Source organism: Carcharodon carcharias, chromosome 3 (genome assembly GCF_017639515.1).
Source record: "Carcharodon carcharias isolate sCarCar2 chromosome 3, sCarCar2.pri, whole genome shotgun sequence".
Lineage (NCBI taxonomy): Eukaryota > Metazoa > Chordata > Chondrichthyes > Lamniformes > Lamnidae > Carcharodon > Carcharodon carcharias.
In genome coordinates this window covers 149,274,311-149,287,584 of record NC_054469.1, presented here as the reverse complement: position 1 = coordinate 149,287,584, position 13,274 = coordinate 149,274,311, and the positions used below count along the sequence as shown (strand labels likewise).

The window sequence follows — 13,274 nt, the reverse complement described above, 5'->3', positions numbered from 1 at the left end:
AGAGCCTCAGTGGATAATGAACTGGAAGGAGCCCAACACATGGCCACAGTTACCTTCACAGCCACTGACAATGCTGTCCCCACTCTCCTCTGAGGTTCCAATTATGGCTACAGCAGTAGCAGATTTCAGTGAGGACATCCTTGCCAAAGCACAGTCGCCTGGCACATTGTTCCTCGTCAAGGTTCAGGTTGGAGATTTGAGCATTGAACACCCAGGGTTGATATGGATAGCCCCCAGCTCAGAACCCTTCGCCACCTCCTCCTCCTTGCTCTTCCAACAGCAAGGTCTGCTCTGTCATTTCTAAATATTTTTATCTTCATCCTTAGTCCACCAGGGAATGAACACTACTGCATCCATGTCTGGGAGCAAGCGGTTTGTGCAGAATCCTTGAAGTCAGGAAAACGCACATGGCACACCATTCCCTGTAGACTTTAACAATTTCAAAGAACTCTAAAAACCATCAAACATTTCTACAAATGCAGCAACAGCTAACAGAAATCAATCAGCAATCAACCTGTAAACAGTTGATGATCCCTTTAAATAGCACTGGTGGGAGTTCCTTCCTGCTACTGAATGCATGTCCAGCTTTGTGAGGCTATGAGAAATGGGTACCGAAAGCATTGAGCTCCAAAATTGTAGGGCTGGTGTCAAATCAATGTTGCACACCAATTTACGTCTCAATCTGCTTATTTTAATTACTTCCAGTGGACCCTCCCCTCTAACATCTTCTCCAAAATGGCATCCAGTATTTAAATGAGACAGCCTCAGACAAGGCTAGTCAGGCATCACAAGAAGCACATTATACCTCCTGCCATTGTTAACTCAACACCACAACATTGCAGAAAAATATAATGGACCCAAAAATCTGCAGCTCTTTTAGTGCCCTCCCATCTTAATTTCAGATCCATATTTTACATTAGTGATTCCACAGGCCTAATAGAGGGAAAGGCTTACACCCATCCCTTATGAGACCAGCAGCATTAGAGGAAGCAGGTGCAGGGGCTCCTAGTGGCAGTCATTCTCTCATTAGGACAGAAGGCACTTGTAAGCTTGGCGAAACAAGATATACCAGATGACTGATTGGTTTATGCAGATCCCAATTCAGAATTCATCTGGGATCGTGGCCTGGATCCCAAATGAAAATTTTGGCACTCCGAAGTTAATTCTTTGGAGGCACCTGGCACCATAACCACCTCCTCACACCCACCCCCCTTCCACAGAACCAGTAATCTGCACCTCAGTATAAAGCATCTTTGCCCCAGATGTACTTTAAGTCACTCAGCCATCTGCGATAGCAAACCTCTTCAGCATTAGAGGTTCCAGTGGACACATTCCAGCCCTTATTCCAGATGCATCTGCTGCAGATTTTTTGATCTCCATACATTTACCCAACCCAGCTTCCTATCACTTCCAACTTTTTCCCCAACTCATCCAGCCTCATGACCATTTCCAACCTAGGATATATAGGAATTGATTTTAACTCATTTTAAGTGGATGGGTCCTGAATGAGTTAAAATCTCACCTATGTTTTCTCATACTTCATAACCCAATCTGCCAAGCTGAAACCCAACTTGTACAACAAATACTCTTTAGGGGTAGGATGATCATATACAAGTTAGCACAGGAGTTAGGAGAGGCAGAAGTTGCTTAGCAATGCATCTAATTTCTCAGAATCCGGGACACCAGCTCACTACATCACATGATGTCTTCACAGGACCTGGGACACATCACATACAACCAATCTGACACTCCTCCCACCCCCTCTCTTACAACTTCTGCTCCCACTCTCACGACTCTCAGCACCCCACCCTCACAATTCTCAGCACCCTATTCCCCATGCACACCACTCAACCCCCTGACCACCCCACTGACACCACCACCCCCCCACCCCCCCACCGCCACAACCTCAATCTCACTCTAGGGCCATGTCAATTTAAAAGCATTAACATGGGGTCACAGTGGGGGAAGGTTTGAGAAGCACTGTTCTATGTAGTGGCAGGAAGGTGGGGGGGTGCGTGGGGTCTCAGGAGACTGTCATAGGAGAGAAGTGAGGAAAATTCACATGGATAGGGGAGGACAACTTTCGAGGGCCTGGAGGAGCACTATAGCTGCTCCTGACTCCAAGGAGATTTTTAGATATCAGAAGGGTACCTTCTCTGTTCAGACCAGTTGCAGGCCTGCTTCTGCCTAATGGGAAAGTTACAGTGGTTTCCCCTCTCAATTCTAAGATAAAATTTCACTAGCATTCAACTGGCATATTAGGACCCTGATTTACATAAATTAATGAAACTCTCCTCTGTTTTTGGCCTCCTGCTGGAAAAAGGGCACAACGAAGCAGCTTCTACCCTTCAATCCTGTGTCCACAACGCCATCTATTGGAACAATACCTTCAGTATACTCAGACCCCCCTCACCATTTTAAATATATAGTAGACTTAAGGTTTATTGGTTTAATAGCTTATTTTATAATAATTGCAGTGTTGGAAACACTCATCCATTTGATATTATTATAAGTCAAGAGGTTTTGTCCATAAGTCTCTATTGGTTTATGGAATTCTGTGGTGTTTGCTGGGTACATGATGATTAATGCATTATTCCTCACATGGCTACAAGAAACCATCCCAATACTCGAGTCTATCACTTTGCAGACAAACCCTCACCCTCCAGCTGCACCCCCACCCCAAACTCCAACCCAAATCTGCTTATTCCCTCAGTAAGAGTCTGAGACTTCAGCATGCAAGTATCCTTCAGTCCAAGGCCACCGCAGGCTCCAGTTCCCTCTTCACTCCTTTCACAAAAGAAATACAATCCTTAAAAACCTCTTTCCTCAGAAATTTAAAAAGCCTCCAGTTATCTAAGATCTAGAACCTCCAGCTATCCATCAGAGATGAGAGAAGAAGTGCAACACATAACAATAAATAGAACAACAGACCAACAGATAGACAAAGATAATGTGTGTGAAACAGAGTAAGAACTTAAGAGAAAGAAGAAACAAAGAGAAACTTACACAAAGAGGCATTGAGCAGAGTCTTTAACAAACACAGACATAATTCCTAAGAGCTTCTTCTGCTGTGCCACCATAATGTCACTGGCAGTACATGGGACCTGTGTGTATAGGTGAGCTTTCCACTACACTTCTGCCAAAGTTACAGTGGCAAAGCAGCTCTGAGAAAAGTCAAGAGTTACAGACATAGCAACAGAAGATGCTCTGTGATTCATATAAAAAGATCAAGAGAGGAAAAATAGAAAATAGATTTAGAGGAGAAAGCTTCATTTGAAGAGCTAATACCAAAACAGGGATAAGTGGACTGAATGGCCTCAATGCTGTAATTTCTATGATTTTATTTAGAAAATGAGGCAATAGAAACATTATAATCTTATATTATGCAAAAAGAATGTTACTGCTATCAGCTAGTCATAATAAAACATTGTTTCCAAGTATAATTAGCTAATTAGTCAGTAATACTCACCTGTGCACAACCTGGAGCATTGCAAACGAATGGCCGGTCTTGCTCCAAATTCATAACTGTCTTTGAATTAATCTGACAACCAAATACACAACAGCAAATAAATGAATGGCATCTGCATTTAACATTTGAACAAGCTAGCCTATATTTAATAAAGAAATGCAGGTATGTTTTTCTCTCAATCATCGTGACAATTTGCAGTTCTAAAACACAAGTTCAATTTTTCATTTAATCCTAATTAAATTAATTAAATTATATTGAAGAAAGACAATAAAGTATTTTTTAAAAAGTAAATATCTGTTCATTTCAATGCAGATAACAATGGTCACTGCTTAATGGTTGCAGTTGTGGCTCCCTCAGTTTGCACAAACCCACAGTGACAGCATCTAATTGCACAATCTTCATTTTCAGAGACTCTGAGCAGTATTTTTCTGTGGGCTCGGGAAAACCTGATCTGCGCACTTTTGCGCCTTCTGAAATGCACACCCGATCTATGTACTGGCTTTGCCCAGGATTTTTGTCTTTCACACAGAAGTCAGATTTGTGATACTTTTGCAAGTCATGGTATGCATGAGGAGTGTGGGAGCAGAGGCAGGCCAGTTAGAAGGCCTGCCTCGGTTCTCTAACACAGCAGCCCAGCTCCCATCATTATTCAAAGGCTGCCTGACCCTTACAGTCACTCCCTCGCCCACCCCATCTATCCCATGTCACCCCATGCTTCGACAGATCTCCCATGCCACTCCACGCCCCACAGATCATCCATGCCCCCATGCCACCTCCATCCCCACCCACCCCATGCCCTCTCAGATTACCTTTGCCAGTAAAATGCTATCTCCATGGCCCCCATGTACCTTCCATAGTCACTCACTCAGTATGGACTATGTAGAGTCCTCAGGAGTCAAGCAATAGCAATGGGAATTATTTTAAAACCATTGGAAAAAAATTAAGCCTCTAATGATCTAACGAAACTCTGAATTCAAACCCACTATCTTTGATACTGGAAAAATAACACCGACTCCAGTGTCAAAAAAATGTTATCTTTTAAGTTCATAAACTAACAAAAAAGCCCAACAAAGGCAAGTTCTGTTATTACAGTTTCTTAAAAGTGTCAATTATACCTTGATTAATGGACCATCTGTTGAACTGAAGTCATTAACAATCTTTGAAACCCAACCAAGCATTCATAATAGCTACCACTGTCCTCACAAAAGCTTCCAGCTACATTGCCTGAAACTGACAGAATAGAATGGTGTCCCATATCCATTTCAAAGCAGGGTGTCTGTCAATCAATGGAGGACAGCAGGTGCAAAAATATTTTCAACTTTCAAAAGCAGATTTATAAATCAACCAGGACTGTCAGTTGATTTAAATCACAGCACAAGACATGACAGCAGAGACTATTTTTCATTTTTAATGCATTATGGCACTTTCTTCAATGGAAAAAGTACTGCAGTGCAAATCAGCGCTTACACAATGGTGGTCAATGCAAGGATCAACTTACTTTTGCAGGACAGGTCCCTGCATTAAAAACACATCTACATTACAACATCTAATTGTGACATTTAATGGTGTCAAAACACTTTACACTTACCTTTCAGGATATTTCCAACTCCTCAGCAGGCTTTCCCCTGTGGTCACAAACTCTCCAAAGAGATGTGTTTTGTTTAGGGCTTACAAAACCCATGCCAACACATGAAAATTGTTTGTGGAGGAATTATAATTTTCTTGTGGTGCTCACAATGTGAACCTGATCTTGGAAGAGGTGTACGTGCATTTTGAACCCAAGGCCATCCCGATTTGTGTAAAGGCCACACGAAAATGGTGTGGGGATAGGAATGCAGAGAAAAATTGCTTTTCCAGCAAAAAAACTAAGTTCAGCATTCTGCAACCTAATTTGCACCTCCAGCGAAAGACAAATATCCGGCCCTAACTGCCAGGTGCTGCAATAGCCATTACTCTTGAAATTCGAACAAGGCTCTATTATCCGGTATATCAATCCCAGAGATAGAATACAATTAACATCACTCATGTCTCCAAAGTTTATTTATCCTTTGTCCATGTACTACTTGCAACAACCGAATATTCCCCTTTACTCTTTCTGTGTATGATTCAACTATGTCACTGCCATTGAAAATTCAGGTTTAAACTGAATTCTAACCTTTCATCCTGCCAGCTGGTGTGAGTCTGCTACGATCACCACATATGCTGGGCAGCCTTTACAAAGAAATAAGAATTAATCTACTGCAAGGCGCTGACCGCAAATTAAATGGTCGACCAAGAAACACAAAAGCAAAATTAGCTCCAGGAATTGGCAATCATTTTACTAGACAATCATAGAATACTGACTTAATATAGGCAATGAGGTATCAAATTTCCTTTCACTTAAACCCCAAGCTGGGTAGGTTACAATTATCTTGAAAGAGCACTTCCAAGTTGCTCCATACACAGGTGGCAGTCTCTCACTGTTATGACAGAAAGTTACTTACAGTTGTATGGTCCAGAGGGATTAAGGGATCATTTTACAAATTTGCATTTCAGAATGGAACTTTGCCCAACATGACGACATATTGGGAATTCGGTATGGAAAATCCCAATGAGCCCAGCAAATTCCCATTGTGTTCCCCACATGCAAAGGTCTACACTACAAACAGAAACTTGGGAAAATAACCCCTTCAGTCGTTATTTGCTCCCATTGAAATTTAGCATTCTTGCATCTGTTCTGATGAGTACAAGATGAACAGTTTTGACATCATGCCCTTTTTTTCAGCAATACTTAGGTATTTTTTTTAAAAGAGATATGTGGCCACTTAAGGGCCTCAATTGGCCTCAGGCAGGCAAGCTAGCTGGCACCCACCCTGCCTCAGGTAAAATCCCAGCAGTGGTGGGAGGGCGACAGGCAAGGCACATCCTGCATCCAACTAGATTTTACGCCTCCCACACTTGGTGGCTGGGGGAGGGATGGGGGTGGTGGTTTCGGAACGGGGAGGCATAAAATCCCAGCCAATGAAGCAGCACTGGAATGTAACGGGCCAAATTTTACTGCAAAAACAACCATGAGACAAACAGTACAAAGCATACAGCGAGTGCACATGCGTCGTGAAATCCAAAAATCAACAAGTTGTAGTCCAAGATTGGATACATTTCATTAAGTTGCATAATAAAAGCATTTCCCTGTCTGACTCTCCATTCAAATATATTGAACACTGAGCAGCATGACATTCCCATACTGGAGGAGATACAGAATAAGCTCGCCAAAATGTTACGGCTGGTCCATTTCAATCTTTAGCCAATTTGATTCACTAGCAAAGTGATGGGAGATATTGCTGACAGCAGCATTTACTCACCAATAACCTGCTTACAAACGCTCAGTTTAAGTTCCACAAGCATCACCCAGCTCCAGCCCTCTTTACAACCTTGGTCCAAACATGGGCAAAAGAACTAACTTCTTAGAGGTCAGGTGAGAATGACTGCCCTTGACAAAGGTAGTATTTGGCCAAGTGGAGCATTAAGGAGCCCTAGTAAAATTGAAGTCAAGGGGAATCAATGGGGAAATTCTCCACTAGTTGGAGTCATAACTAGCACAAAGGAAGTTGGTAATGGTTGCTGGAGACCAATCACCCCAACCCCAGGACATCACTACCAGAATTCCTCAGATTAGTGTCCTAAGCCCAATCATCTTCAGCTGCCTCATCAATAACCTTCCCTTCATCATAAGGTCAGAAGTTGGATGTTCGCTGGCAGTTGCACAATGGTCAGTACCATTCCCGACTCCGCATAAAGAAGCAGCCCACATGCACATGCAGCAAGACCTGGACAACATTCGGGATTAGGCCCCGCAAATGCCAAGCAATGGCTATCTCCAACAAGAGAGATTCTAACCACCACCCCTTGACATTCAACAACACTACCATCACTGAAGCCCTACCATCAACATCCTGAACATCACCATTAACCAAAAAATGAACTGGATGAGCCATATAGATACTGTGGCTACAAGAACAGGTCAGAGGCTGGGAATTCTGGAGCGTGACTCACCTCCTGACTCCCAAAGCCTGTCCACCACCTACAAGGCACAAGTTAGAAGAATGATGGAATACCTTCCACTTACCTCATTGAGTGCAGCTCCATCAACATGCCAGAAGCTGGACACTATCCAAGACAAAGCAGCCCACTTGACTGGCACACTATCCACCACATTAAACATTCACTTTCTCCACCCATCAGCACACAGTGACAGCAGTGCGTACTGGCTACTGGATGCACTGCAGCAACCCGTCAATGCTCCTTTAACAGCACCTTCCAAGCCCACAACCTCTACCACCTCGAATGACAAGGGCAGCAGGCGCATGGGAACACCACTACCTGCAAGTTACCCTAGAAGTCACACACCAGCCTGACTGGAAAATATATTGTTGTTCTGCATTGTACTCATAACCTTCAGTCAGAGGTAAGAGTGCTACCATAGAGCCAGGCTAGGAACACAGGTGCATAAGAACATAGGAACAGGAAAAGGCCATTCAGCCCATTGAGTCTGCTCCACCATTCAATATGATTATGGCTGATCAAACACTTCAATGCTTTTTACCCACATTAACAATAATTTAAAGGGTTATGGGGATAATCAGAAATCTATCAGTATCTACCTTAAACATACTCAATGACTGAGCTTTCACAGCCCTCTGGGGTAGAGAATTCAAAAGGTTCACAACCCTCTGAGTAGAGAAATTTCTCCTCATCTTGGTCCTAAGTGGCCTCCTCCTTATTTTGAAATTGTCTCCCCTAGCTTTGGACTCCCCAACCATGGGAAACATTTTACCTGCATCTGCTCTGTCTATTCCTTTAAGTATTTTGTAGGTTTCAATGAGATCACCTCTCATTCTTCGAAACTCTAGAGAATACAGGCCCAGTTTCCCCAATTTCTCTTCATAAGACAGTCCTGCCATCTTGGGAACAAGTCTGGTGAACCCTTGTTGGCAATGATGTTCTTTCTGAGGTAAGGGGACCAAAACTGCACACAGCACTACAGGTGAGGTCTAACCAAGCCTCTATACAATTGAAGCAAGACTTCACTACTCCTGTACTCAAGTCCTCTTGTAATAAAGGCTAACATTCCATTAGCCTTGCTAACTACCTGCTGCACCTGCACGTTAGCCTTTATTGGCTTACGGACGAGGACACCAGATCTCTTTGTACATCTACATTTTCTAATCTCTTACCATTTAAGAAATACTCTGCACATCTGGTCCTTCTAACAAAATGGATAACCTCACATTTTTCTACATTATGTTCCATCTGCCATGGTCTTGCCCACTCACTAAGTCTGCCCAAATCCTCCTGTAGCCGCTTTACATCTTCCTCACAACATACATTCCTGCCTAGCTTTGTGTCATCCGCGAAATTGGAAATATTACACTTGGTCCCCACATCCAAATCATTGATATATATTGTGAACAGCTGGGGTCCGAGTCTTGACCGTTCTGGTATCCCACGAGTCACAACCTGACAATGCAAGAATGACCCATTTATTGCTACTCTCTGTTTTCTGCTGGTTAGCCAGTCCTTAATCCATGCCAGTACACTGCCTCCTTATCCCATGTGCTTTTATTTTGCTAATCAACCTCCTGTGGGGGAATTTATCACAAGTCTTCTGAAAATCCAAGCATACTACGTCCATCAACTCTCCTTTAATAATTTTGTTAGTAACATCCTCAAAAAACTCCAACAAGTTCGTCAAACATGATTTCCCATTCACAAATCCATGCTGACTATGCCCAAGCAGATCGTAATTATTCAAGTATCCATTTATCACATCCTTTATAATAGATTCTTGCATTTTTTGTACTACTGGTATAAGGCTAACAGGTCTGTAGTTCCCTGTTTTCTCTCTCCCTCCCTTCTTAAACAGCAGGGTAACATTTGCTACCTTCCAATCTTCAAGAACAGTTCCAGGATCCCAGGATCTACAGAATTTTGGAAAATGATCACCAATGCATCCACCATCTCTATAGCAACCTCTTTCAACATTCTGTGATGCAGAATATCAGGTCCCAGGACTTATCAACTTTCAATTCCAATAATTTCTCCAATACAACCATCTTACTTATACTGATTTCCTTCAACTCCTCATTCTCCCTCGTCCCTTGGATCTCTAAATCTGAGAGATTTCCTGTATCTTCCTCAGTGAAAACAGGCACAAAGTAAACATTTGGCTTTTCTGCCATTTCTCTATTGCCCATTATGAATTCTCCAGACTCTATCTGTAATGGACCCACATTTGTCTTAGCCAAACGTTTCCTTTTAACATACCTATAGAAGCTTTAACAGTCCATTTTTATGTTTTTTGCTAGATTGCATTCATATTCTATTCTCCCTTTCTTTATCAGTTTCTTGGTCTTCCTTTGCTGTATTCTAAAAACCTCCCAATCCTCAGGTTTATGACTCCTCCCGGCAACTTTATAAGCCTTTTCTTTTAATCTTATACAATCCTTAACTTCCTTTGTCAGCCACAGTTGACTGACTTTTTGGGTTTTTGCACCTTGGAGGAATGTATAGATGCTGTAAGCTATGTAATAGTTCTTTGAAGACTATCCATTGCCTATGTGCAGTCATACCTTTTAATGTATTTTCCCAATCTACCTCAGCCAATTTGTCCCTCATGTCTGCATAATTTCCTTTATTCAACTTTAACACCCTTGCTTCAGAGTGAACTACCTCACTTTCAAACATAATGTAAAATTCTATCAGATTGTGGTCACGCATCCATAAAGGTCCTATTACAACAAGATTATTAATCAGTCCTTTTTCATTACATAATACTAGATCTAAAATAGCCCGTCCTCTACTCAGCCCCTCAACATACTGCCCTAGGAAACCATCTCTAACACATTACAGAACCTCATCTTCCACAGCATTAGTGCTCAATTTATTTACCCAGTCTATATGCAGATTGGAGTCACCCACAATTACTGTATTGCCCACGCTACATGCTTCTCTCATCTCCTGATTAATACCATGTCCCACATTACCACTACTGTTTGGTGGCCAATAAACAACTCTAACCAATGTCTGCTGCCCTTTGCTGTTTCTTAGCTCCACACAGATTCCACACATTGTTCTTCCAATCTGAGTTTACCCCTAGTAATGCACTGATCCATCCCTTATTATCAGCGCAACTCCACCTCCTTTCCCTTCTTGTCTGTCCTTCCTGAACGCCGAATATCCTTGAATATTCAGTTCCCAGTCTTGGTCACCATGCAGCCATGTTTCCGTAATGTCAATTATATCATACCCATTTACCTCTATTTGTGCCTTTAGATCATCTACCTTATTGTGACTGCTGCGCACATTCAGGTTGAATGACCTTAACTTTGTCTTATTGATATCATTCCACATTCGAAGCATGCTCATTGCTCTGCTTTGTTTCTCCTGCCTTCTGGTCTCACTGCTATTCCTGTTACCAACTTTACTTCCTTCCAATTTGGGCCACTCCTCAGGTTCCCACCCCCTGATAAACTAGTTTAAACCCAACGCAACAACACTAGCAAGTCTCCCTGCGAGTATATCAGTCCCAGTGCTGTTAAGATGTAACCTGTCCAGCGTGTACATGTCCCACCTGCCCCAGAGCAGGTCCCAATGCCTCAGAAATTTGATGCCCTCCCTCCTACACCAGTTCTCCAGCCACGTATTTAATCAGTCTATCCTCCTATTCCTATGCTCACTAGCATATGGCAGTAATCCTGAGATTACTGCTCGAGGTCCTGCTTTTTAATTTCCTTCTCGACTCCTTGAAATCTGCTTTCAGTACCTCATCCCTCTTCCTACCTATGCCATTGGTACCAATGTGGACCACGACTTCTGGCTGATCCCTATCCCCCTGAAGGACATCCTGCAGCCACTCCATGACATCCTTGACCCTGGCACCAGGGAGGCAACACACCATCCTGGAGTCACGTTTACTGCTGTAGAAACGCCTGTCTGATCCCCTGACTATGGAATCCCCTATCACTATTGCCCTTCCATTCTTCTCCCCCCTCCCTCCTGTACAGCTGAGCCGCCCATGGTGCCACAGTCTTGGTTCTGGCTGCACTCCCCTGAGGAACCATCAGTGTCCAAAATGGAAAACCAATCAGCAAGCAGGATAAGCTCAGGGGGCTCCTGCACTACCTGCCCGGTTCTTTTAGACTGCCTGGCGGGCACCCATTCCCTCTCTTGCTGTACGCTTTTGATCTGCGATGTGACCTCCTTCCTAAACATGCTATCCACATAGTCCTCTGCCTCGGAGGTGCACAACAGTGACTCCAGCCACCGCTCAACTTCCGAAACCCGGAGCTCAAGCTTGGACAGCTGGTGACACTTCCTACAGGTGTGTTTGTCTGGGACATACGTTGCGTCCACAACTTCACACATACCGCAGGATGTACACTCCACTTGGCTGAGCTGACCTGCCATCCCATAACTCTAAAAACTATTTATTACACTTAGAGTGAGTAGAATGAGTAGAATAAATTACTAGTAACTTAACTTCACTACGCTTACGCTAACTTTATCTTACTTTAGTTTACTTTATTATTTTATTTCACTTTGACTTGATTTAACTTTCCTTCCCTATTGCTAGTGTTCCTTACTGAAATCCAAGTAGCTACTTCATTACAAATGATACGTTTTTCTAGTTTTAAGCTATTTACACTCCCTAACAACAGTTTCTCACCAACCAATGAACTTAGACCAGGATTTTACGTCCTCTCCCACCCAGTGAGACATTATGGTCCTGCTGAACTGAATGGAGATTTAAATGGCTTGCCGCATCCATCAAGGGGAGACATGTTGCAGCGGAAGCTGTAAATCCTGGCCTTACAGTTTTCCTGTTATGTCACTCCTGGATTTTCAAACTCAGCCTGATGCCCGAGTAGAGGTGTCCCTCGCAGGTCAGACTGCCTCCGATCCGGGAAGGTGAGTGAAGGACCCAAGCCTCACCCTCTATTTATCTGCTGCCCGAGTAGAGGAGTACCTCACAGGTCCAGAAGTCCATGCTCCTGGAAGGCTAATACCTGCAAAGTAAGCAAAAGTCCGTGGAAAAGCAGCCTTCTGAAAAACTATATTTTGGACAGATCCCCAAGGAAGTGGCTTGTGGTCTGAACACCTTGTGCATTGAATATTGCCTCCTACGAGCAGTCGTCCTCACCTTAACAAGCTCAGTTGCTACTGCTGCCAGATATTGAGGTTGCAGCTGTTCCTTTTCCTCCAACTATTTCTTCACCCAAATGAAATGAATAATAATAGCACCCATGATAAGCAGAAAAAGCTTAATGAGGGTAAGGAAAGCAAAAAATATTTGGAAGCAGCAATTTGAAAGCTCTTCAGGCATCTGAACAGCATAAAAGCACAGAGGTCTGATGATCCACTCACCTGCAAGTGAATATCCCTTTAAACATGGCGTCAGTGGCTCTGAGACCAATCACGCTACATTTTACTGACCGGTTGGACACTTGGCAGGACTTCCACAATTTGATACAAATGGCATTTAGGTCCTGATTGCATTGTAGGAACGATGATTTACATGAGGCCCCTGCCTGCTTCTGACATGGACTTCAGCTGACTCAGAAAATTGCGTAGTTAAGCTGGCAGTAAGCAGGAGCACATCGGAAACACTGCATTAAGTATTATAGGTGGGCAGGCTGGTTTAAAATCAGCTGCAAGATAAAACGCATCTATAAATTTGTTACTTTGGTAATGCCTACAGCCCCATTCCCATTAAAATAATATTGAATTGCTTGGAACATGTTAACACTACTGTTATAATGAAGATTAA

At 43.0% G+C, this 13,274-nt stretch overlaps 1 protein-coding gene across 2 annotated transcripts in view; it reads right to left on the bottom strand.

The window, feature by feature from the left end:
- creb5b (cAMP responsive element binding protein 5b) overlaps positions 1-13,274 on the bottom strand; it is a 461,587-nt gene that overhangs the window by 417,603 nt on the left and 30,710 nt on the right. For both annotated transcript variants that reach the window (XM_041184407.1, XM_041184408.1), the window contains exon 2: positions 3,470-3,541. In XM_041184407.1, the coding sequence (XP_041040341.1) occupies positions 3,470-3,523 (54 nt within the window). In that variant the 5' untranslated portion in view covers positions 3,524-3,541. The remainder of the gene's footprint in view (positions 1-3,469; positions 3,542-13,274) is intronic.